Consider the following 26802-nt stretch of genomic DNA (forward strand, 5'->3'; position numbering starts at 1 on the left):
AACTTGCAAAGCATAAGTTTCTAAAAACTCTGCACTGCTGTTGGAACTCCCTTATCTCCACAATGATTAAACATGGATATATGCCAACATCAGCAGGGATGATACACCACAATGTTCTAAAGCACAGGAGAAGAACTGAATGAGATATTGGACAAAATTCAGTTTCCTACAACTCTCAGCCTTCATTCAAAAACAAACAAACAAAACAAAACAAAACAAAACAAAACAAACAAGCAACCCAAATTTCCACTCCTGGTGGTTGCAAAAGATTGGCTTGAAACTGTGTGGGCAATACCTGCTGAAATTACAGAAGCCAGAAGAGTAGGTGAATAAACTTTCCAGAGGTTTGGACTGAGGTACTTACCCCTCTTCTAAACTAACAAATACTGTACATTACTTTAAAAAACAAACTCTGTGAAATAGTGGAACAATGCAAACAGTTTATGCAAATCTGCATAAACTGGAATGATGTAAAACAGTCAAAACGCAAACAGACTGTGCCAATTGAGATGAACAATACGCATCTGCATAACTTGTAAGGGTTGCAGAACCATCTTGCCTCAGTACAGAATTTTTATGTACTCAGTTCTGAAAAATTAAGTCCTGACTATTAGTCAAAAAGCACTGGATTGAATACTGGATAACTGAAAACAGCAAAGCTGCAAGGGAGGCGGGAAATTTGGGACAGGAGTCCCTGAGGCACTGTGCAAAGCCACAAAAGCTTTCCCCGATCTCTGTTCTTGCATCCTTTAGCAGACACATTGTGTTTTTATATTACAGAATTTCTCTCTCGAACCACAAGGAGTAGCACTTTTAAAAAAAGAGAAGCTCTCATTCATAGGGATTGGATCAATACACCAGATTTTGTGATTTGTGATGAGACAGCATCCATGCAGGAATTAGTATACAATTATATCCTATTAAGTCTTCATCCCACTGAAAAATCACAGCAGGCCCATAACTTACTGACAGATGGTCCATGAAGAAGTTGGCAGTTAGGGCAGTGATACAAGTCAATGTCGGCTGCTGCATCCTCTTCTACTCCAACACAGCTTGAAGAGAGAAAGTCAGTCACATATCTCTCCAAAAAACAGACAATAACCACTAAAACAGGTATGGGAAGACTGTGGCCTCCAGCTGTCATTAGACTACAACTCCCATGATCCCTGACCATTGGCCATACTGGCTGAGGCTGATGGAGCTGGAGTCCAACCACAATTGGAAGGTCACAGGTTCTCCACTTGCTCCAAAAGAAGCAATATCCCCAAAGTCTACAACCACCCAGCCCTAGATGACCACCCTGTACAAGCCCAGAGACTGTTTCTTCTAACTCTGAAATACAGGAACTGAACCCTAAGTCAGAGCGCCTAGTTTGTATATACAATATCTCCAGTTCAAGGGCATGCAAGAGGAATGGGACAGTCATCTGCCAGAGACCTCAAAGATACATAGGACACTTCACTTGGCTAGACAGGTCCTTTCCAGTTTAAGGCAACCCTTTCTATTCTAAACCAGCATGTCCTGAGGACCTGATGGAATTGCAGCCAAATACTCCTTAGAAGATAAACACCCCACGTTCCAACGTCCACACTCTTTGTTTAAGAAGTTGCACCTAGTTGCTCATTTTTTAATCAACTGTCTGTCCGTTCCATCCTGCGACCTGGTAGTGAAGGGATCTTCACCTATTAACGTCCTACAAGGGAGTAAGAAATGGCTGTGTGAGAGGCTCTGCATGCAGTTGCTACCAGTTGAAAAAAAACGCTGGCTAAATGAAGGAACAATCTGAAATTTAATCCAGATACGACTGTTGGTGATGGGTGTCTGACAGTTTGGCAAAAAACAGAGTACTCCACCATCAACCATATGAGAGGAATTCCAGGAGTGCAAGGAGGCAGGTGAAGTTCACCTCAGGACATGCCCCAGATGGGCCACCCCTGGATGAACTACCAACAACCATCATGTAGAAAAGACCCTAGCGTGTTTTTGATATGTTACTATTTTTTTTTAATTTTTAAAATATGTACTTGAAGGCCACCTTGGTAGGATCTGTAGCCTGAATGGTGGGATATAAACAACTGCAATAAAAATAAAATAAATAAATATGGCACAATAGAAAGCAGTTCTATGCTCACATCTTCCATGAAACATGACTGCACTACATGCAAGTGCAAAAAGAAGCTGCGTGGGGTTGAAACAGCACAATAGAAAAGAGGTTCTTAAATAGAAAACAGCTTCTTAAATTTTTGCTGTACTTCTATAACTTCAGATCCTGCACTTCTATAACTTCAGATCCCTTAACAGCCAGTGTGATCTGAGATCCCTTAATACCAGTATGGTCTGATTTAAGCACACTGTTTACCTGTTTGGGGGAATGGCTACCTTATTTTAAGCCTCCTCACCAACTGGCACTGTAAGAGCTTAGGGCAGGGATGGGGGACGGGGAACTCCTATCATTCCTGGCCACCAGCCACACTTCCTGGGGTTGATGACACCTGAAGAGCTAGTTTCCCCATCCATGACTTAAGGCATGTCAACTGTTTGGCAGGTATAAACATGAAGTCTGCTGGTCAACTCCTGTTTCTACGGATGAATGTCACGGTCCCCCAATCGATTTCTGGCAAACATCCAGAAGCGTCCATGCACAAAGGCAGATCAACCCTAAACACCAGATGATGAGGACAAGCAACAGAGGAAGACCCTTCCTGCCTTCAAGAGGTCTCAAACTGGCCACTTTTAGGAAACAAGCTTTAAATCTTGGCCTGATCCAGCAAGGCGATTCTGAGAGCAACTAGCCCTTTGAGAATTACTGGCATTCTACCCATACTCCTCATGAAGGCCCCCAATTAAAGGCAGCACCTCCAAGAGCAGACATACCCTGGATTTAAAGAAACAGGGGGCTTTGGAGCCGCTACCTCCAAATGTCAGTTCCCACCCAGTGCCGCCTTCTTCTCACCTGCCGTGGAACCAGTCCTGGCAAACGTCGCACTCGATCATGAAGCGGGTGACATCGTAGGGCAGGCGGCAGAGACAATACACAGGGACAGAGGCCATGGCGGAGCCAAGTTCAAGCGAAGGAAGACCCTCCAGGAACCAAGCGACGTCCAAGCGTCCGCTATGGCAAGTTGAAGGACGTGGTCATGCTGAGGTCTGCAGGAGAGCCAGTCTGGCCCCGGCTGAGCGGGGGCTAAATTATTTCATCCCCCTTACCCACTCCAACTCCCCAAGAACCAACTTCCTTGCAAAACGTGGGGTCCTTGCGATGATGTCCGTCCGTGGCGTCCTCTTCCTCCCCCAAAACAGCAGGGCTTGGCTGCAGGCGGTCTCTTGAACCCCAAAGTTTCGACCTGAAGTTTCATGGGCTGCTGCTGATCATCCGAAGCCCCCCAAGGCAGCCTCCCCAAGTTTGCACCCACTTCCCCCCTACTTGGGGGGGGGAGACCCTCCTCGCCTTCCTGGGATAAACTTCCCAGGTTTATTTTTTCGGGGGGCGGGATCCCCCTCGCATCTGCTGCACCCCAAACTTGTCCGCTGCCTCAGTTTCTCCCCGCAGGAGATTCCCAGCTGACAAAGGCGCTGAGGGACATCGCGCTCTCCCGGGCGACCTTCGGGTCCTGCTCCTCTCGCGCCTCTCTGGATCAGCCCCCCCCCCCCAAATGCCCCCCACTTCCCAGCCAGGCTCCCCTCGACTCCCGGGAGGAGCCTTGTCCGGAGGGGCTTCCCTCGTCGCGGCCAGAGACGCCTCGCCCCGGGCCCGCAGCGGAGGCCAAGCACCGCGGACTCGCACGCCCCGTCCCGGGCTTCTTTCTCCCTTCCGGGCAGGAGCGCCTAACTCCACGGCGGGGATCGAGGCCTTCTCGCGCCCAAGCGGCTGCGCTGCTTCTCGGCGACTCTAGAGGCCTCGGCCAGGCCCGGGATCCTGCTCTCGCTCCGGCTCCTCAATAAAGTTTATTCAAAACCACGGGGGGGAGGGGGAGGGAGAGACTCGAGGAGGCGCCGGCGGCCATCTTAGGGGAGGCGCAGCGCGGGACGCTTGGGAAGCCATCTTGGGAAGGGACGGAAGAGAGGCCTGCGTCGTAGAGATACGAAGGGGTAGAGCTGCGCCCCTGCCGTTCCACGTCTGAAAGGCGGGATAGATGCCATTCCCGTCCCTCGCGAGAGGAGCAAAGGCGACGGGCAGAGCAAAGCACCGCAGATCCCCGTTCGGCTCTTTAGCGCCGCGCCGGGGAACTGCGGAACTCCCCGCCTCATGAGATCCAGCGGGAGCTTTTGCTCTGCTTTTCTCAGCTCCTGCTAAGGAGCTCGTTGCTTAAGCAAACCTACCCAGATGCTTAGAAAGTCGAGGCAATGCGAATCTGTTTCAGTATTTTGACTTTCGTGCTCGCGTTGCTTGCTGAGTTTCGTTGCGGGGATTCTTGATGTGGGTTTTGTTGCATCTTTATTTCACACCATGTGACTTGTGTGGAAATTATTCAGTTTGGTGGTGGATTCTTTTCAAGGCTTTTATCTACTGTATACGACTACTTTTCCTGTGTTGTACGTTTTTAGATGCCTTGAGCGTGGTTTGAACTGAGGAAAGGCAAAACGCTATTAATATGTATATGCATGTTTCAAAGTAGGGTGGCGATTTTTTTCGTTTTTATTGATACATCTTTTTGTAAACAGCTTTGAGGGTTTTTTGCTTTTCACAGTGAAGCAGTGTGTAAATCTTATAAAATAAATGATACATAAACGGGACTCTACAGGTGCAACTCGAAAAATTAGCATATCGTGGAAAAGTTCATTTATTTCAGTAATTCAACTTAAAAGGTGAAACTAATATGAGATAGACTCATGACATGCAAAGCGAGATATGTCAAGCCTTTATTTGTTATAATTGTGATGATCATTGCTTACAGCTGATAAAAACTCCAAATTAACAATCTCAGAAAATTAGAATATTAAATGAAATCAGCAAAACAAGGATTGCAAATAGAGCAATATTGGACCTCTGAGAAGTAGAAGCATGCATATGTACTCAGTACTTGGTTTGGGCCCCTTTTGCATCAATTACTGCCTCAATGCGGCATGGCATGAATGCTATCAGCCTGTGGCACTGCTGAGGTGTTATGGAAGACCAGGATGCTTCAATAGCAGCCTTCAGCTCTTCTGCATTGCTCAGTCTCATGTCTCTCATCTTTCTCTTGGCAATGCCCCATAGATTCTCTATGGGGTTCAGATCAGGCGGGTTTGCTGGCTAATCAAGCACAGTAATCCCATGGGCGTTGAACCAGGTTTTGGTACTTTTGGCAGTGTGGGCAGGTGCCAAAGTCCTGCTGGAAAATGAAGTCAGCATCCCCATAAAGCTCGTCTGCGGAAGGAAGCATGAAGTGCTCCAAAATCTCCTGGTAGACGGCTGTGTTGACCCTGGACTTAATGAAGCACAGTGGACCAACACCAGCTGATGACATGGCTCCCCAAATCTCTTTTCTGATGAGAGCAGCTTTTGCATCTCATTTGGAAACCAAGGACCCAGAGTCTGGAGGAAGAATTGGGAGGCACACAATGCCAGATGCTTGAAGTCCAGTGTGAAGTTTCCACAGTCTTTGTTGATTTGGGGAGCCGTCTACCAGGAGATGTAGTTAGAGGCAGCAGCCAGGCCTCTAACTAAACCTCAGCACTTGTCAGTCAAATCATCGCCTCCTTCGCCTGCCCCCATGTCCCTCTCCTTCCCTTGTTTAGCCAAATTTTAAACTGTAAGCCTGTCAGGGCAGAGAGCTATCCCCTCATATTTTCTGTAAAGTGCTATACAAGCTGATGATACTATATGGAGGAGGAGGATAATAAAAATAATTCCTCCCTTCCTCTCTGTTCTGTACTTTGCATTCAGGTAGTGCTATAATAATAATTAAGTGAAACAGTATTATCTTCTGGCATCCAAATCTATTGGACCAGTTGCCCAGTGTCTGCCCAAGAGTAAAAGGGAAGCTCAAGGACTGGAATAGAATGAGGATATTGGCAGAAGGAGTGGCATGTTCATTGGACTGTTAAGTGTAGTGTAGTGCAAGTGTTGACATTTTATGTTCCAGTCTGCACAATATATATATATATTATTTCTTTGCAGTCGATGGAGAGCGGATGAAGCCCGGATTCTGTGTGTGTCCATCAGCTCCTTCCTGGAGCATCTCTCCTTGGTGGTGGAAACGATGGACCTCTTTGGGCCTCCTGTGGCTTGACAGATGGTTGCAACAGGAAGCTTCCCCATAGTCTTGGCTGGACTCTGGACTTGCCCATGGGCTACTGATGTCAGAGGAGGCCCTGAACATGCCATCCTTAGAGCCAAGATGCTGCTTTGTGTTCTGGAGCCAGCGGGGAACTCTCTACTCTTGGATACTCTTGGACATTGATAGATTTTGGGTGCTGAGAAGCAGGCAAGCCTGGGACTGCCTTGATATAAGACAAAGTACATAGAATCTGGTGCTTTAATAAACTATCCAGTGTGCTTTACATTTTAGTCTGTATGTGTTAACTGATTAAATATATTTGAGCCGGCTCACCATATTGATTAATCAATTACGGTATACAGTGCATGGCCGAGGGTTAGGGCTAGTGGGAGTTGTAGTCCTTGCAGCACCGGGAGAGAGCCAGGTTCCCCATCCCCATTGCTGCATCTCTCTGTCTCTCTTGCCACCAGGGAGAAAGCAGCTAACAGCTGGCAGTGAGGAAGAGGAGGGGGGTCAAGCGACAGAGGAGCCAAAACGGATGGTGTGGTCTTGAAACCCTATTTATATAGCAAGATTTGCCTTTTTTCTTTCTTTTTGGCAGGCTCCTATTTTTAAACAGCAAGCAAAACATCCAAAGCCTCATAAGGCTACAAGATACAACAAATTTTCACTTGTGATCTCAATAGTAGACAATTTTAAATGTTGCTGATAGATAGATAGATAGATAGATAGATGATAGATAGATAGATAGATAGATGATAGATAGATAGATAGATAGATGATAGATAGATAGATAGATAGATAGATAGATAGATAGATAGATAGATAGATAGATAGATAGATAGATATAGATGATAGATAGATAGATAGATAGATAGATAGATAGATAGATAGATAGATAGATAGACAGACAGACAGACAGATTGTAGCCTTATGAGGCTTTGCCCTCGGATGGGGAAAAATATTGCGCCCGGGAAAGGGAAAATGGGAGTCAACAGACACTCAAGGAATAGTTTCGGAGAAAATGCTTTATTTCTACCATCCATGAACTGGTAGAAGGAGCAAGTGTGATAGATTCACAAACAAGCACGAGTTCACAGTCATTTGCACAGAGCATATATTCCCCTTCCAGTTCCCTCCGCTTTCTCCTCCTCTTCAGAGTCCTGCCCCATGTTGAGGTTCCTGAGCATGAACAGAAAGCTCCTGTCTTTGGGACTATTGTGGACTCTTGGCACCCTTACCAGGAAAGGGGAATTAGAGCGGTTCAGCATGTCCAAAGATGTTGCAACTGAATGAGATAAGATTCGTTTCTCAGGCCTGCTTTGAACAGAGCCTATTCATTAGCTTTTTGAAGCCTTCTCGTACTGATAAAAGAATAATATTTTTCCTATGCATCTTGTGAGAAAAGCAGAGAAGAGCAGAGAAAAGCTGTTTTGGATTTTTTTAGAAGAGAGAAAAGGAATTTTGGACAGTTTTGAGGCCTGGTTGGGGGGGGTGATTTCAGGCCTAGGTGGGGTCACCTGTCCTCACCTCCTTCACCCTAGCTTAGGAGCTAACTCCTCTTAAGCCCATACCCCCCCCAAAAAAATTGAGGGGGCCATGAACCCCCCCAAACTGTTGATGGCCATCACCATTTAATTGTGTGTGGCGTGTCATGTGACTATGTAGGACAGGGCTTACCGCCTGCCCGCCCCCCATATTTTGTTCAAGATGGCCCCCCAGCAACCCTGTTACTAGGGAGAGGGACCGGTACTAATTTCTCACCCATGCGCAGTGATCCCATGTTGAAAACAAACCCATTGGTATCCACTGTATTAATGCGCCAAGGGACTATTTTATGTGCCCTTGTGACTGACAGGTGGTGGAAGGAGCGAGCCAGAATCTAGTGAGTGAGACTGTCCCTGGTAACAATACTGGTTTTAACCCTCTCACTGGTCAGAGCTGAAGTTGTCATTTACAACTTTAAAAAGAGGTACAGTACAACAAATGTTCACTTGTGATCTCCGTAGTTGGCAGTTTTAAATGTTGCTTGTAGATGATAGAAAGATAGACAGACAGACAGAAGCTAAATAGATTCAGTAACTCCCTAAAAAGTGTTAGGAGACGCAATACATTTTAAATTTAAAGGAAACTGAAAGAAAATAAGAAGACCAACAAAGAATTAATCATAGTAAAACAGGGAGGGTAAATTCTGGACTTTGAGAAAGCCCCCAAAAGAAAGCTTAGCCAATAAAAATTTAAACTGAAAACTCATAGAAAACACCAAGATGAAGATTTTAAAGAGAATCAAGAAAAGCCAAGGGAAAACAAAGACACATGAAGGAACACGACGGGCGAAATCAAGTTTATTTTTCTTTCACCCAACAAATCTTTGGATGTACAAAGGAGCAGAGGAAAGGGTGGGTGGAGATGAAGCCTGCTTCAAGCAGAGTGAAGAATAATTGCAGAAAATAGAAGGCTTTTCTTTTAAAAGGCAACTGGAGAAGCCATTTCATAAAAAGAAGGCTGGCATTTCTGTTGCCCAAGTGATTATTATCATTACTGTTATTATTTATTGAATTTCTATGCCGCCCTATACCCGAAGGTCTAAGGGCGGCTCACATAAAATATCAACTACACCAAATCAAAACAAGAACGACCCAAGAACGGGTTCCCAGAGCAGAGACAGCAGGAGTCAGGCTACCCCTTTCCAGAGAGGGGCGCAACTGGGCCACCAGCTGAAGCTGATGGAGGGCACTGGGGGTCACTGAGCGCCTTCCCTTGTCTCTCGACAGGTGCAGGGCGACCAAGGCCGTTTCCGGGCCAAAAGCAGGCCTAAACCCTGATGGAAATGGACCCAGAAATTCAGCTTCTTCCAAGAGCACCTGGATCTGGTCTGCAACCACTCGCTCCAGAACCTCGCTCCAGAAGTTGGAAAAACCAAGATGGGTAAGATTTTAAGACAGGTAAGACTTAGAAGTGAGAAGGGTAGGGGGATCTAAGGGGATCCAGGGGGATCCAGAGGGAAAGAAAGCTGTGCATGCGATAAAGAGCAAAGCAGAGGCGCAGAAGACAACACAGTTCCATTTAATGTCATTTTAGCTCAGATTGCCTTGTTGACAAAAATGCTTTGCAGCCATATTGTGATAGCTTCTAGGGGACTATAGGTAAGCTCCTTTGCTAATGGGCAGAACTTAATTTTATGTATATTGTGGCTTCCAAGGAGTAGAATAACGAGCCCTCTTGAGCAGCAGGCTTGAAAGTTGTGGCATTGGGCATCTGAAGCCAAACAAATTGTATTTACTTCAGAAGAGGGCCACCAAAATATTGTTGAGTTTTGGTTCCTTCAGGTGTGTATAAATCTAAAAGGTTCCAAACATGCCAGCATTTTGCATCCTCGCCAGTACTTCTGTTCCTAAGGTAGAATACCCATTTGGAATACCCATTTTAAAAGCTGATGCATCAAACTGCTTCCTTTGTCTGTAGCAATTGCCTTGCTGATTTCAGTGTGAAAAAGCAAATAAGGCATTTTGAGGTCCAATCTACTGATGGCAATGGTAGAGGCAGCCTGGTAGAGGCACTGGGGTGAGTAGAGGTTTTCACCATTTTGCCAGCCATTTTTTAAGCAAAAAAAGTCCAGCAAACGTTTAAGAACAAACATATTCACAATTAGGAAGGATGAGCCGTGACCATTTTTTCCTGTACATAAAGGGCAGAAAATGTTGTCTGTTAATGGGAAGCCTGAAATGACTGAGAAAATATTTGAAATCTTATGAATCCCTGCTCTCTGGCCATTTTTACTCATACATAAGGGGGTGGCTGATTGTTCCACTAATGACCAGAGCGGGGCCACACAAAATCATAATAACCCACATTTGTGAAACGTTTTGGAATAGAGATCTGTACCCTTCAATCCTGTAAATAAAGGAGGCATGTAGCTCCCTATTTTCTTTGCCTGGGGTACCGGTGAGATGCAGTCTGTTGAATGCAGGGAACATATCCATAAATGCTGAAGACTTTATTAGAAATTTAATTTGACCCAAATTCTATTGCTGACTTTTTGGTGAAAACTTGCACGATAGGGTTGATAGTTGCTGGGTTTCCTACAAATACTAAATTTTGGATCCTCACCAGTTCATCTGTTCCTAAGGCAATATATTTAAAACCTGGTGTAGCAAACTGCTTCCTTTGCCTGTAACCTCTCACTTGGTTACCTTCAACTGCAATCATAGCTTCTAGTGATAAAACATTTGAATTATCAGAGGTGGCGATAGGCACTAATAACTAACAAGTGATCTCTAAATGCTCCATCCAAAGTATAGCAGCAATGCAGTTGTGTGTCTTCCGGCTGAAGGTCAACTAGGTGAGTATTTTGTGCTTGGCTGAGGGGAAAATCTCGGTTGTGTTCTGCCTGTAACTCTTGTACAAAGATTCTTTCAGGTCGCAGTGAAGGGGACCATGCAAGCACCCTGAGCCTGTTGGAGAAAAGGTAGGCTCTAAATGGAATCATACATCAAATATGCAAACTAACTATTCCAAAGAGCTTGTATTGAGCAACGTTGGTTATTCAATCCCTGTTTCAGAAGAGCTGTGAACTCGAAAGCCGAATGTGGTCGCTCTCCGTGCTTCTACCTGGAGGGACTTCTCTTGTCGGGACACCACTGCAGGGGAGGCCCTTTCCTGTGCCATCACCACACAATAAGGTACATCTTTTGGTGGGACAGCCAGTCTTGTTTTGTTCCAGCTCTTATTTTTACAGACCTCACAGAGCTACCTGTGCCGGAAGCAGATCTGCTCCATTGACAAAAGGCAGTGTCAGAGCTTTTGATCCATCAGGTGAACATCTGCAGTGCAGGATTGAGAGACACCTGCGTCTTGACTGCGCTGCTTTAGGTAACCGGCTGTTTTTGCTCCTGTGTCTGGAGGGGAGGGCTGCTGAAGACCCTAGTCTCTTCCAGGTGCATCTCAGGGACGCAAGAAATAGAATTTTGCAAGCCTTCAGGGAACTTAACGGCAAGTGAACTTCACACTCCACAATTCAGTGATCTTTTTCAGTACAATCCTTTTGGGCTGGCTTCTCCATTTCCCCCCGCTTGATCTCTTCACAGTTCTGCCCAAGAGCCCACCACACTCAGGGGAAGCCAGCTCTTCCTGCAGAAGTCAGGTCAGTCAGAACAGCTGTGTTCCAAAAACATTTCTCTGGAATTGGCAGGAAAGGGCCGGGGACAAAGTAATGAGTCCAGATTGCTTTTCACAGACCAGCAGAAGGAACTTCCAGGCCCATGAATTCACACTTCGGAGGGACTAACAAAAAGGTGAGCATAAATGCAGAGTTTGAAGACTGGAACCAGTCTCTCTGTTCTGCCCTGCAAATGAATGGCAGTCAACATGGCACTCTGTGACGTAAACACATCTAGGTGAATATCCCTTGCTAATGGCAAGGGATAAAACCTCGATTGTGTTCTGTCTGCAGCTTCATAATTCTTAAGGGTTTTCTTTTTTCCTGAGAGAACATTCTGTATTCAGAGTGTTCTCTCAGGTTTTGCTTTTCACCTTGTTGCATTGGCCCAAAAAAAGCAAAAGACGCTGGTGGTTGGCGCTCCTGGTTTCCAGGACGGGGTTCAAGCCCCTGCGGTGTCCCTGCTTACTTCCAATGCAACCTCTCTCTCTCTCTCTCTTCATCTATCTCTCCCCCTTAAGAACTAAGTGAAGCGCAAAGTGCTCCTCTGATGCATCACTGGTGTGTGTCTAAGACAAGGTGGATTACATGGATGCTTCCCATCCTAGCACTCCTTGCCATAAGGAACAAAATACGTACTGTATAAAACTGTCTTTTAATTTGGCATTTTTTAGAAAGTAACCTAAATATAAAAACAAACGGATCCTACTTAGATCATTCAGAATGTGGAAAAGGCCGGGATGAAAGAGGAAATGGCATCACATTCACTCATTAGCAGAAGAGCAAATATAAGATGCTCAGGTGTCCTATTTTACAGAAGACAGTCATCAATTTTCAGGACTATCAGAGGCTTAAGATGTGGACTGGTGACAGTTCTCTGTATGAAGGTGTCCTCTATTTGAATGGCCGGGCATTCCAGGTCTGGCTGAAAGATACTGAAGGAAGAGCAGGGGCACTGAAGTTGCCCATCAACAGATAGCACCTTGGCAGCAGACTAAGCACAACCACCCAGGCCACAGTCTTCCCCGCTACAGTGAGATGTATAATATTCCCATGTAGAATTATAGGGTGACCTAACACATCAGTCATACTCAGGGTAATATATATTCAGCTTGTTAGTGGTTCTAGTGACTATGACTTAGTAGGATACAAACTACTAATATTTTTATATGGGCATTTACACACAGCATATGCAAATTGGTATCCATTCCTTTGGCCAAGTGTCAATGGCCACTCTAAGCAAAGACGTGTCCAATTTCTGCAATTGGGGTTATCTAGGTTTAGGCCCTTTTGTTTTCTCCTGATCATGAGGAATGGAGTTTGACCCTAAGTAAGTTCACTTTGAAGGAAGTGGAGTGCTTCCATAGTCTAACTCCCTAGTAAGTGCACATTGGGGTAGGGCTATAGCTCTGTTTCAGAGTGCATGCTTTGTATGCAGGAGGTGGGGTCCCAGGCATTTCCAGATAGGGATGCTAAGAAAGATCCTTCCAGAGCCACTGCAAGTCAGGGATACCCAGGCATCAGAAGAACTATCCACCCAGATCTTCAGGAGGGCCAGAATTGCATTTTGCAATGTTTTCCACATTATTTTGCGGAAATTTCTTTCTTTCCTCAGGGCGGTATGGTGCTGAAGGGAACGGCACACCTACCCTGCAGTGAGAATTTCTACAAACACACCACACCCCCACACACCCCCACACACACACTGTATATTGGGGAATGGAAGCACCAATGACTCACACTTCCTCTTCAATATTTTGTTTAGTGCATGTAATTCCCCTCTTCCAGAAAATTCCAATATTACTGCATTAGAATGAAGCGCATGGGACACTAAATGTGACACTCATTTGGTACCAGTGTTCTGGGCCTGGTTACATGCCACAGAAGTGCTCTGGCCTGGCCGCGTCAGAGCTCTGCTGTCAAAAACCAAGGACTAGAAGCTCTCCCAGAAATATTAAACACAGACTACAAAAGTGACCTTGAATAAGAGAGTGTATCTTGTTGGAAAGGTAGGCTGTGTGGGCCTGTGTTTGTGTGTGTGATTTTCTTGTACATTTTATGCTCCTTATCGCTACCCCCAACATCTGTGAGCTGAGGATCCCCTTCCCATCATCATTATTGGCCCAGATTGCACCGGGCTCCCTGGCCCCTGACCCTGAGTCCCGCAAAGAAGGGATCAGCAAGGAACTGGATGTGACGGAGGACACCTTGCATGTGTGAGTATTGGCCAGGCGCCCCCTTCTGCAAGAGGCTAGGTGTGGCGACAGTCGGGGCACATGGTGGACTCTAAGTCCTGGGTGCAGCCTGCAGGAAGGTCTCCTGCACAAGCTGCAGGAGGATGAGAGACAAGGTGGCGCCGTAATGGATGGCATGTTGGACTTGAACCAGGGTTTAAACAACAACAGTTTTATTTTTTGTACCCCGCCCATCTGACCAGGTTGCCCCAGCCACTCTGGGCAGCTTCCAATAGATATAAAAACATAAAACCTTTAAAACTTCCCTATACAGGGCTGCTTTTAGATGTCTTTTAATAGTTATATAGTTATTTCTCTCCTTGACATCTGATGGGAGGATGTTCTGCAGGGCGGGTGCCACCACCAAGAAGGCCCTCTGCCGGGATCTCTGTAACCTCATTTCTCACAGGAGGGAACTGCCAGAAGGCCCTTGGAGCTGAACCCGTTTGAATGAGTCTGTTTCTTGGCCTGACATACCCTGCAGGGCTGTTTTGAGCATAACTCGGAGGCAGAGTGGGGTGCAAGTAAAAGAAAGTGGTGTGCTGAGCAACGTGTTGCCACGCAAGATCCTCTGCCACTGGTCTTGCCAGTGGACAGTAGTGCCTTCCTTTGCAGAAGTGTGAAATTTGAAGGGCGGCTGTGGTTTGGTCCTTGTGTTGTTTACGAAGGTATGAATTAGGTAGGTTTGACTTTAAATGGGAATTGAATCAGATTTCTCCCTCATTCCTCCCTCATATGAAAGCCCCCCCCCCCCCGAGCTCTTTGCAAGGAACAAAAAGGAAGAAAGTCCCACTTCTTTTGGCTTTATTAAAATAATTGTGTAGGGCCAAACCATATAATCCTTAGATCTAAGGGACTCAATGTGGGAAGCTCATATATTTCCATTGCCTGCCCCCCTTACTAGGGGATAAAGTCTCTCTTCATTTGTTAATGACAGTGATGATGGTTCTTAATGCCACTGTTGACTGCTGTTCACTTTGCAGTGGTACCTTGGGTTAAGTACTTAATTTATTCCGGAGGTCCGTTCTTAACCTGAAACTGTTCTTAACCTGAAGCACCACTTTAGCTAATGGGGCCTCCTGCTGCCGCCGCGCCGCCGGAGCACGATTTCTGTTCTCATCCTGAAGCAAAGTTCTTAACCCGAGGTAATATTTTTGGGTTAGCGGAATCTGTAACCTGAAGCGTATGTAACCTGAGGTACAACTGTACATGGTTGAAATATTATTCTGAGATACCAGTAGTTTATTAAATAGTTTAGTACAACATTTGATTCAGAATTTTTTCCCCCTTGTTTTCCTCCTCTAAAAACTAGGTGCGTCTTATGGAGCGAAAAATACAGCAGTCCACTGCAGGCCTAGCGCAAGACATTTTGGCACTTGAGGTGAACCACAAAACGGCATCCCGCTGCCCAGAAGAAGGGACGAGTGAAGATCTACAAGTGGCTGATCCAGCCTCCAAGGAGAGCAGCCAATGTGTTCCTTGGAGGCCAGATCTGCTGCCCCTGTGGATCCTGCCGCTAACTTTGGACAGGTTGGCATACACTATACATGTTTAAAAATATCTGCAGTTCTGCACCGCACTTTCCTTTTCACTCAAGTAACTTGAAGTTATTTGTTCAATGGGTCTACTCCAAGTATGAATTAGATGGACGTCACGCCAAATGGGCGGCTGCAGGGACACCATGAAGGAACACCTGAAATTCGGATGAGGCTGGATTCTTCACTTCTGCAGAGCTGCAGCAGACACAGAGCACTGAAAGTGACACGGCACCTTTCTTTCAGGCCTTGTACCTTTACAAAGCTTAAAACACAGGAGTACAAACACACCATTTATTTATTTTTTACTAAAAGAATAGAATTTATTAAGCACTGTAAGTCTCTCTCCATCATCAACAGATGAACAACGCGCCAGGATTCCACCAGCAGAAAACATTCCCAAAGGACACCCAAGCTTTCTGATTGCAAACCTACTGCGAGTTTCCCCTGATTCAGAGCAACCTGTCCAAACTTACACTGATTAAAAAACCCAAGAACCTATGGAGCTTGGTGTGGGGTGCAAGGATTGGGGAGATGGGGGGTTTGTTTATCAAGGTTGGGGTAGTAAAGATAACATTTATCCATCCACTAAGAACAGGTGTTAATATAGCATAAAAAGAAAATCCATTTTAAAAAAGAAGGGAATAATGAATTTATCCCACATAAATAAAGCATGAACTTGCAATTGACAGGGGATCACTAACAAGAAAAAAATAATCAGATTTACTCTGTTCATCAAAAATTGGTTTGTATGCTTTTTTTTCCCTTTAAAGCTAAAATCTCAGGCTAAACATTTTAAAAGGTGGTCATGGGGAGATATATATGGTAAAAATGCAACTTCCAAGGTTATTCAAAGAGGGTGTGTGAGGGGAAAGATTGGCTTAAAGTAACAACTGAGATTGAAGTTTTTACTTTTAAAATCTTACTAGGCATTTAGTTACTATCAACAAAGCATCTACCAAAATACAAGAGCAATGGTTATAAGTCAGAAAAAGTGTACATCCCGTCTGCAAGGGTAATATTATAGACAGATAAAAGTGTACGCGGGAAGCGGGGGTTGGTCTTTCAAAACGGACTCAGAAAAGAATTCTAATCTTTAAAAAAAAAACCTAGAAAATGAGCGACGCTATCTGACTTTATGCAATGAGCGGTAAATAGCAATTAAAGACTGAAAGATCTCTAAACAAGGTGTGTGTTAGATTTCTTTTAAACAATAAAAATGGACTTACAAAATAGATTGGTGTGGGGGTAATTGGAAGGATTAAAATTAAAAATAGAAGAACATGCATATTTAGCAAAATACATGTCAGGTAAGTTAGCTACTATAATGATTCAACTTCGGTAGTAAAATTATGCTAACAAGATTAAAAAAAAGTTGTAGTTAGCTTATGATTCATCTTGCAGCTTGATCCTAATAACATTTACCTGGAAAGAAACACCATTATTTCAGTGGGCTTACACCCAAGTAAGTATACTGAGGATTTGCAGCCTAGGTTACAGTTGCGTGATAGGGGGAAATGTTGGTGCTTTGTGCCAACTGGCCACTGAGTGGCCCTGTGCCTTCCTCACAGGCTCTAGCGTACACACACTTAATCTGTGGACCGGGATACCCCTATTCCCCTCCACAAGAATTCAGGTCCCTGTCATAATGTTTGTCTGTGACTTCCCCCCAGGGACCTAAGGGCTCGCTTGCTTGTTTGCGTATGAATCCAAGGAAAGGTGGAATTCTAAACGACATCAGAAAAAGTTGAAAAGCTGCCCCTGAAAAGGCTTCAAAGTCTTTTCAAGTACTGTTAAGTATATTTGGACAAAAAAACCTCTAACTGGTTGGCTAAGTTGACTAGTAGCCATCCTTGGGAACGGCTAGCCAGAGTCATATCCCGCATTACTGCCTTAGGATGGGATGAAATATTTGTTAAGAGAAATGCAGGAAATATTGGTCAGTAGGCTGGCTTTAAAAGCCCCCCCCTTCACCCCACCCCCCACCAAACAATGAAGGCAGCATGCTAAAATCCATGCCTTTGATTGTATGGTTTAGATCCTTATGAAGACTTCAAGAAACATGCTTAGAGAATCTTGAATTGGAGCCTAGTACAGGAAGTTAAAAGTATTAGATTTGTTCCCACTTCAACTCATATTAAAAAGGAACCTTTCTTTAGCTTAGAGGCAGTGCTATTTTTCTAGAAAAAGAGGTGCCGGAACTCACCATGAACTCCTCCCTTGTTCTCTTATAATGGCAATGGTGCCCACATAAGAGGTGCCAGAACTGAATTCCGGTGAGTTCTGGCTGAAAAAAAGCCCTGCTAAGAGGAAGAAGATTTGGACACAGGAACATATTTCGCCTTCCTTATGAGCATTTAAGGTCCACTGCACAGTGCAGGGGAAAGTCATATTACTTCAGTTAATTCTCAGTATCAAAGTTAGTTACACAGCAATTATTTCTAATAAACACGATCCCTACAGCTGTTGTTAATGGACCTTACTCCATTGGGGATCAATGGCTCTGAATGTGGGATGCAGATCCAGTGATTTCAAAGGAACTCTGCCAAGATTGTACCATCCAAGGATCCAGCCCTGGAGAGAGTCCAAAGTGTTACACAGGCCAAATGAAAAGCAAGAACGCCGCATTTGAGAGCTCCGCTCTCAAAGAATGAACAATGCAACTCAACATAATCTTTGGGTCCTACTGATGCCACAATTACCTCAGGGTCACCCTCACAAGGGAAACCTGATGTTCGTTCATGACTAGGACATTCATTTCACAAAGTCACAATCCATTCCAGCTCTACATTTTTGCGTCTTTGTCATACAATCGCTCCCACAGGAAGCACTGCAAGATGCTTGAAAAGTCCTTAATTTTACAGACAGCCTGCAATGCTAAGGTGACTAATTTCTGGAAATGTGGAGAAAAAAGGTCTCATTACAGATGCCTGAAGAATTTTATTTCTGTGAATTCTGATGCAAAGACCCCCTGTGAATTAGAATTTAGTTATCCTTAGATTTTGCATTTATCTGAATTAATGAGACACAGGCACTGTCTCAAAAAAATAACAAAATGCCTAGTTAAAATGTTTAGAAATGTATACACAGAGTTAAAATACGTTTTTAGATACAAATTTTCATATGGATTCAAAACTAATTCAGAGTAATGCAGAAACTGAATGGAATGGATTTATGAATGAAGACACATGAAACAGACTGATCCATCCATCGCAAGGCCACGTGCTGACCTCCCCTTTTGTGCGTCTTAGGATCAAGAGAAGTATATTCAGAGTTGTTATATCTACATTCAAGGACTGTAGCTTTCTGGTCTCACAAAAGGATCTGAATTTTGAAATCTGCACTTAAAAAAAAAATCGAAGTTTGCAAATCAGGGCTTCATTATTATTATTTTTAAATAAGCAAACTTTTTTGTTATAAAAAATAGCTATGGGGCCATCTAGTTATGGCTAGGCGCATTTGCAGTGACTCCTGGTTCCTGGTTCTATAGGCAAAAGCACCTCCGATATTAGCTTCAGATTCAAAAGCTGCAAGAAATGGGGAATCAGCACTGTTTCGCCGCAAGGTTAAATATAATAACTAAAGCTGCTTTAAGAGTTAGAAAGAGCCCTCTTTCAATAGTCAAGTATCATTTTCTGAAAGGACTTTGGCTCATCTCATTCCAACCGAAGCAGAGCCACCTTTGCCCAACAGTCATATACGAACTACACTTCTGATCTACGAGTGCTATCAACACCAAGGAACGAAGGTTTCTCCAGTTTCCCCCCAAGCAAGGCTAACTTCTACAGGACTGCAAGTTTTAGAATCTTCCAGCTCAACCACAGCAGATTTATCTCAGTGCTCCCCTAGATCATTTGCACTTAGGGGTGGTGATGCCTGAATTCTTGTGTCACACAAACGGCAGTCTCCAGTCAGTATATGACCGGCTCCAATTCCGCATGCTGGAGCCAAACCAGTCTGGTACGGCTTGGGGGGGAAAGGTATTTGCTTAGCTGCAGTACATTCTAAATGATGGGGAACCAGACCTCCGAGGGCAATCATCCGGTTACTGCTTCTCATTAGGTTTATAAAAGATAGGTCAGGTTAGCTTGTCTCTTGCATCATAACATGATGTCCATCACATCAGAGATGCTCTTTTACATTCAGTAACACTAGTGGGAATGGTAGCATTATCCAACTGCAATTAAACTAAAGTCCATAGATATGCATGAAGGGTGTTTTGTCATTTGGATTTATTATGCAAGAGAAACCTACGAATTTTCATCTACCTCTTTGGCTTTCATGCAACACTGGGCTTCAAATTAAATTCCTCAAGATTAATGATCCCCTTCCCACCTGGAAGTTTATTTTAGTATCCATAAAAATTAGAAAGTTTTGTTTTTAAAGACTGGGCTTCTCAAGATGCTGAATTCTGTACCCAGTATCACATTCTGTACTCCCACAGAATCAGGGAATATATAAATGTTTGGGATAAGGGCTTCCCAAAACTTTCCTATTTTTGGCTCCATTTGCACCATACGTTTAAAGCATGGCTTCCCTCAAATGATTTGTTAGGGTGCCGAGGGCTGTTAGGAGACCCCAATTCACATCACAGCTACAATTCCCAGCGTTTCCTGGCAAGAGGGATTGTTACACCACCCTGCTTAAAGTGGTATGGTACTGTTTCAAATGTGTAGTACAGATGGGACCACAGTGTAAGAGGGCTAATTGGCACCCAATAGTCACTAATGCCTACAGTCTGCACAGACAGACAGACAAGTCAAATCAATCCCGCCACCTAATCAATAGCTTGCCTGGTGGCATTGCTAAGAGGTTAAAAAAAGGGGGGGCAATCTGCTCCAGTTGCAAAGGTTTCAATTTCGCAAGCACTGGAAATATGGTATATAAGGAAATGTGTCACAGAAGCCTGTGAGGCAGATCCAGCTGCTCCCCTGGGCTACATGATATCAAAGCAATACAGCTCCACGCTCCGAGGCCTGTGCGACTGCAGGCATGGCTCAAGCTGGCAGGCGTCTTTCTAGTTCTGGGGTAAGACCTCAGAACTGGCAATGGTTAAGTTGCTTGGAAATGTGTGCCATTGGTCAGGAGAGGAAGTTGTCTTCCTTCCCAGCAAATACTGTCAAAGCTAAAAGCAACTGAAACCCCCCCAAGAGAAAGAGAGTGTTAAACCCCTCCTCTCAAATTCACCATTTAAAGTTGCAATCCCACTCCTCAAACTTCATTTGACAACTGCACGCCCAACTGAAGAGATTGAACAGTGTCTCATTTGTGACAGGAAGTATTATCGTGTAAGGAAGATTTACATTTTACTCTTCGCACCTGGGAATAAAGTGTTTCTCTGTTATCATCAAGCCAAACCCAGATCAGAGGACCTTCAGCGACAGGGCACAATTAAAACTTAAAACACTTCCTTGTTCTCCACCAGTTTCCCAAGACTGTTGGTTTAATCCACTTGAGGCTGAAGCGAGGGCCTTTTCTGTAAACCCTAATTCTAAAACCCTCGATACGCAATTTTAAGTTCTGCCTTACTTTACAGTCATAGCATACCAATGAGAATAGGACTGAAGACGATTAAAAAAGGAATGCACCCCTGCCTACAGCTGCAAAGTTTCAAAATCTACACTGGGCTCTTTCTATTGCTTAATTAGAACATTTAATGCTTAATTAGGAAGATTTAATTGTGAGATACATAGTTCAGAGACAATGCCTTTTTGCTTCCTATATATACTGTAATCCCAGATCATATACCCTTTCTAGTAAAATCATTTCTAGGAGCTGGGAAAGATCTTTCCTGAAAATTATTAGCTGAAAATACTGTTCTTAGTGTGAGTTGGTTCATCCTGTTACCACTTTACAGAAAAAAATGGGGATTTTACACTCAGATTTGATATGCAAATAAATTTTAAAAAGAATGTATGTATGGGAGAGTCAGGTTCTGGAAGCCTGCAATGCTGTGTAGTATATACTTACTGCATTTCTGAATTTCAAGAGTCTATCAAGATTCCAGTAGCTACAAGCCAAATTCTGCAAGGGACTTCAATGAACAATGGACAAATTTCAATTAAATAAATATATGTAACAGATTGAGACCTATTTGGAGATAACTGTAGAACAAGGATTTCTGACTCACATGTGTTTAACAATAGCAACAGCAAAACAAGTCTATCTGCTGAAATGAAGGAAGGATGCGAGATTACCAAGAATGAATGGCTCCATTCACTTCCTGTACTCTAAATCAAGTCTGGGATATGTAATTCTGAAAAGCATGTATTTTGCACTAGGGTCCTAGATCTTGATTCAACAACAAAAAACCCCAAGCAGATTCCACAGTCCTGAAGTTTGATGACTCCCAATTAAAGACTGCAAAAGGGACTGGGAAAAGGCTTAGAAATACATAGGTAAGAAAAGAAGGTCAACTGTGCCAAAAAACCTCTCCTGCACCCTTCCCATCCCACACACCCCTTCCAAATAAATGTTCGATGGACAAACAACAGGAAACAGACATTCCCATTATGCCCTCCTATGAACATCTAGCTAGTTGCCACTGGAAACAAGAGTACCAAAATTCTGGTTTGACTCAGCAAGGTGGCTCTTCCATTCTCAGAAATCTCTGGTGCGTTGCACCTCCATCACAAAGGCTAGAAACCTGTTTTAGAAAACTGAGCTTAACTGGAATCCTCACAAGACCCCAACAATTAAGGCTCAGACAGAGCAATTTGACACCTGTCTATTCAGAAGCAAGTACCACTGAATTCAATGAAATGTACTCCGTGCAAGGGGGGGGGGGGTAATAGGATTACAGGCTTAAAGCCCCAATGAAAAGGGGATTGGACAAAAGCATGGGGCATAAAGCTATCAATGGCTACTAGTCATGATCGCTAGGTTGCCTCCACTAGCATCAGAGGGAGAATGAAGAGACGACCACGATTGGAGAGGGTCTTGCCTGTGGGCCTCCCACTGGGGCAAACAGGTTGCTGGACTAGATAGGCTTTGGGTCTGATCCAGCAAGGGCTTTGTAAATTCTTCTTCTGGATCACAGGCTTCACCCAGCTTTGGAAACATCTAGCCTAACAATAGAGAATCAGAAGCCTTTGGGGGCAGGTGGGCTTTGGTGATTTATGAATACAGTATTGCAGAGCCCCCTAAAATGTGCTTCTGCTTGGATAACTTTGTAGCATATAAATGTGACAAAACCTTTTTCTTTTTGGATTCCTCCCCACCCAGCTATTCAGAACAGAACTGCCTGTCATATTTTCAGCAAAAGAAAATGTTTCCATTTTCAATACATTTGAGCAAACAGGAATTTATAATACTTGGGGAGTTTGGTTTTCAGCTGCTTTGAACAACAATAATTTTACAAGATAGGAAAGGGTCCCCACTGGGGTGCAGGTTAGGTGGGTGAGAATCAAGCTGCCTTTAAGAGCTTACGATCCAAATTACCTTCCTGCACTTTAAATCAGTGCCCCCTCCAACCTCTGGAAACCCTTCCTCGCTTCCTAAAATCCTGCCTGGTTCCCCAGCTATACAGGCCATCCTCTTGCCCAGCTGCTCTAGATGTCAACCTGAAAAGAGCACTGCCTTCTCCCAACTGTTGGCTACAGAGTTCTCACTACAGCCTCTGATACACAGAAGAGGTGACTTTTTCTAGCAGCTGTAGGTCACACGCCACCCTAGAGGTCCAGCACTTGCAAGCACCTGAAGGAATCTTTCAGTCCCTTGGAAGATCCCAACACACCGTATGAACACCACACCGCAGGCCTTAGGCACATTTTAACTGCCCTTTTATGTTCAGAAATATCCCCCTCCCACCTTTCCCCAAAGACTCCCGTTGTTGCTTCCAAGCAACTGAAATTCAAACGTATTCCGTCCCTGAACATTTAGGCTCCATCCAGCTATAAAGGTTAGTAGACATTTACAGAACCGACATCCCATACTCAATGGGAGGAAGGGCAGGACGCAAATTTAATAAATAAGTAATAAATAAACTTCTGCCCATGGATTTGTCGAAAGCCCTTGTCAAAAGGATCTACAGCAGCGACCATCACCATACCCTTGTGGCAGTTAATTTCATACGCTCGTTATGCATCGTTAGGAAGTACTTTCTTTTGCCTATACTGTTCGTGGTCAAGGAGGCAGAAATAGCCATCAGGACATTTTTTCTGGCCAACTGTTTTTCATCTGTTCCTCTTATGGTAGAATCACAGGTGGGGGATTCAGCCTACTGGAGAATGGATTGATTGATTGATTGATTGATTGATTGATAGCGGAAGGCAGAAATAAAAATCAACACACATTTCAGGTTGGAGTGGTCATTCTGACACTCTCACAATCTAGTAATTGAGGCACATGCCATGGATGATGTCAGAAATCAGACTGCATGGACGTGTGCAGCTGGAAAATTGGTTAGAGTTCTCTTTTCAACAGAACTTTAATCCTGCTCACCCAAACTCCCACCTCAGTTATATGATTCTTCACTTTAAAACCACCCATTTTATCCATTCTATATAAGCAAAACTGTGTGTACTCTGCACTAAAAACAGCAACCCAGACAGTTTCAGTACACAGTCTCTCTTGTGCCATATATGTGTGTGAGAGAACTGGCTTATTTTTGCAGTTACAGTGGTACCTCGGGTTACGAACTTAATTCATTCCAGAGGTCCGTTCTTAACCGAAAACCATTCTTAACCTGAAGCACACTTTCGCTAATGGGGCCTCCCGCTGCTGCTGCCATTCTCAGCCTGGGGCAAAGTTCTCAACCCGAGGTATTACTTCTGGGTTAGCGGAGTTTGTAACCCGAAATGTTTGTAACCTGAGGTACCACTGTATTCAGCTTCTAAAAAATTTTTTCCCAAGAGAACTGTAAGATGGCATTGGACATGGATGGAATGAAAGGGGCAGAAACGAATGGTGAGAGATGGGGAGTGGGGGAAGATACCAGCAACAAGAGAAGCAGTGGCAGTTGTGCAAGGCCCTATAACCTCCCCAGCCATCTCACAAACACACTGAAAACCCTGACTAGCTCTTCTAAGAAACCCTTTGAAAACATTTCCCTATTAAATATCAGTGGGGTTTTGTTTTGTTTTAAAAAAAATAGTTGTTGCTTTGAAACCAAAAGCTGTGATTTGAGAACACCAAGCCCTGCACTGATTTCCAGATTGTTTGCTGAAGCCGCAGGGTGCACACGACTCAGCCTATAGAACAGTATATCACTTCAACTGCTTTATGTTCTCCTGGGTTACCCCTCCCTCTCTTGCCCCCCAAGGCTCTGGGTCGGTTTGATACTTTTGACTTCCAGCCTCCCCACCACCCGCCCCATGGCAACAGGGTGGCAATCCACCCTTAGCCCCAAACCCCTTTACAGCCCCAGCCCTATTCGTTTGCTCACAGTCCTGGAATTGTAACAGTAAGTGCTCGTCCGCTTGAAAGATAAGAAGTTTTCTGTCTGATATCAGGAGGCCTGGTTCATTCGCCCCAGCAGCCCTGTTAGCAGGGTCAACAGCTGGCCACTGGGGACACAGGTCCTTTAATTCAGTGTTTCCCAACCTTGGCCTCCAGCTGTTTTTGGACTACAACTCCCATCATCCCTAGCTAGCAAGACCAGTGGTCAGGGATGATGGGAATTTTAGTTCAAAAACAGCTGGAGGCCCAAGGTTGGGAAACACTGCTTTAATTCACAAAGAACGCATAGCGCATTTCGGAACGCAAGTTGTCTCCCGGGAACATTTTCACCCTTTCCGGGCTTGCGGCGTTCATATTTATATATAGCTCTATTCACGTTATATATAAATATAATCTCTCTCTTTCTCTCTCTTATATATAATAAAAAGCACAAGCCGACTGCTATACACACCTGGGAGTATAAGGTGCAGTAGCTGTGCTGCTCTCTCTCTTTTAAAAATCATTGTCTTTTCCTACACCCCCCCCCAAAAAAAACCTTCGCTCCATGCTGTTTGCCACCATCCCCCCTGCCCAAGCAACACTGCTGTTTGGCCTGCTGGTGGGGGAGCTGGCAAGAAATTAACAAGGCAGGCAGGAAAAATCTGCCCCATTTTAAAATAAAACCTTGCCGGCTTTTTCTCCTTTAAAAAATATCCCATTCCCCAAATCCAGAATTACCATAAATCTTGCACCCTAAAAACAACTCCCCCCCCTATAAAATTAAAAAAAAATCAAAACAAATTCAAATAAAAAATTTAAAAGGAAAAAAAAAATGCCGCCCTTTGGGATCCGATTGGCACGATGGCAAATTCAAGGGGCAGAGAGCGAAAAGTGCCGATGTGGTCACCCAAGGTGGGACAAGAGCCCCAAGCCATCCCATGTCACTCCACCACCCTCCAGGGCTGCATCTGCTACTCACAGGGAAGAAGAAGCACCCATGACACAAACCCTCCAAATGCGAGTTGTCAAGAAAGCTCTGCGCCCGGAACTCCCCACCACTTAACCATTCTCACCAGCTCAAATTTTTCCATTCTGAGGATTTGCAGAAGTGGTGTATCCTCCCCCCCAGCCCCACTAGTTTGCAACGCCATGACACTTCTCTCCGCCGCCCCACTGCCAGCCAATCGGACCCACGGCGGCTTCCATTCACTCCTCTTTCTGCAGAGCTGGGAAGGAAAGCTTGTTCTCCGGGCACCGTTCAGGATCCCCGCTCAGCGTCCCGAAGAACGGGCTGTTGTTATTGCACGAGTCAGCGTCTCTGGCTAAGGCACAAGGTGATGTGGCTGAGGGGCAGGCTCCAGCCCCTGGGTCCTCGCCCACCGTGGGGGTGGTGCCCCCGTTCCCGTTCACCTGGGACTGAGGACGGCTGCTGCTGCTGTTGCTACTGCTGTTGCCACCATTGTTGTTGTTGAACTCTGGGGTCTTGGCAGTTCCTTCTGCAGAGCCCTGGAAAGTACAAGAGGAGGCCTTTAGAGGGGGCTGGCATTGGAAAAACTAAAGATGCAAACACTTCTGAGATGGGGACAGAAGGCTGCTTCTATCAAAATCCTTTGCCTTGCATGCAGCATGACACAGAGTCCATACTGTTTTCCAGTCCACAAGGTGAACTCTTTTAACCTCAGAGCCACTGCATCACACTGCCAAATCGTGAGGAGTTTTTTCCATCTCAAAAGATGCAAGATAATGAAATATAATAAAGGTAAAGGTAAAGGGACCCCTGACCATTAGGTCCAGTCGCGGACGACTCTGGGGTTGCCGCGCTCATCTTGCTTTATTGGCTGAGGGAGCCGGCGTACAGCTTCCGGGTCATGTGGCCAGCATGACTAAGCCGCTTCTGGCGAACCAGAGCAGCGCATGGAAATGCCGTTTACCTTCCCGCCGGAGCGGTACCTATTTATCTACTTAAATATAATATGAAATATAATAACATAATAAATACAATATGAAATATAATAACATAATAAATATAATATGAAATATAATAACAGGTGCCAAATAAAACAAAGCAAAAGCAGAACGGAATACCTTGAACTAAACATAGGGGGGAAATTCCATACCAGAATCAAACATAATAAATTAATGTCACCCCCCAAAAGGTGCAAGATGTGTAGTCCAAGGAGAGAAACAGTTCTCTTATTTCTCATACCCAGGTAGCTCTTTTCCACCTAGGAACCATTCAATAGACAGGTGAATTGCAACCCTCTATTCTTTATACTGAAAGGCTTCTTTTGCTGGTG

At 44.6% G+C, this 26802-nt stretch overlaps 2 protein-coding genes and 1 long non-coding RNA gene across 5 annotated transcripts in view; 1 reads left to right on the forward strand and 2 right to left on the reverse strand.

The window, feature by feature from the left end:
* The window catches only part of PHF8 (PHD finger protein 8), a 26606-nt gene extending 22972 nt beyond the window's left edge, over nucleotides 1-3634 (reverse strand). For both annotated transcript variants that reach the window (XM_028711365.2, XM_028711364.2), the window contains exons 1-2: nucleotides 2954-3634; nucleotides 967-1052 (exon numbers count right to left, since the gene is read on the reverse strand). In XM_028711365.2, coding sequence (XP_028567198.2) covers nucleotides 967-1052; nucleotides 2954-3051 — 184 coding nt within the window. In that variant the 5' untranslated portion in view covers nucleotides 3052-3634. The remainder of the gene's footprint in view (nucleotides 1-966; nucleotides 1053-2953) is intronic.
* A 479-nt stretch (nucleotides 3635-4113) lies between these two features.
* On the forward strand, nucleotides 4114-6535 carry LOC114587331 (uncharacterized). Its single transcript, XR_003704273.2, has 2 exons — nucleotides 4114-4417; nucleotides 6101-6535. It is a non-coding gene; the product is annotated as an uncharacterized LOC114587331 (long non-coding RNA).
* Nucleotides 6536-15407: 8872 nt separating this feature from the next.
* Nucleotides 15408-26802, reverse strand: part of FAM120C (family with sequence similarity 120 member C) — a 37026-nt gene continuing 25631 nt past the window's right edge. For both annotated transcript variants that reach the window (XM_028711884.2, XM_028711883.2), the window contains exon 16: nucleotides 15408-26011. In XM_028711884.2, the coding sequence (XP_028567717.2) occupies nucleotides 25712-26011 (300 nt within the window). In that variant the 3' untranslated portion in view covers nucleotides 15408-25711. The remainder of the gene's footprint in view (nucleotides 26012-26802) is intronic.

This window comes from Podarcis muralis, chromosome 17, assembly GCF_964188315.1.
Source record: "Podarcis muralis chromosome 17, rPodMur119.hap1.1, whole genome shotgun sequence".
Taxonomy (NCBI): Eukaryota; Metazoa; Chordata; class Lepidosauria; order Squamata; family Lacertidae; genus Podarcis; species Podarcis muralis.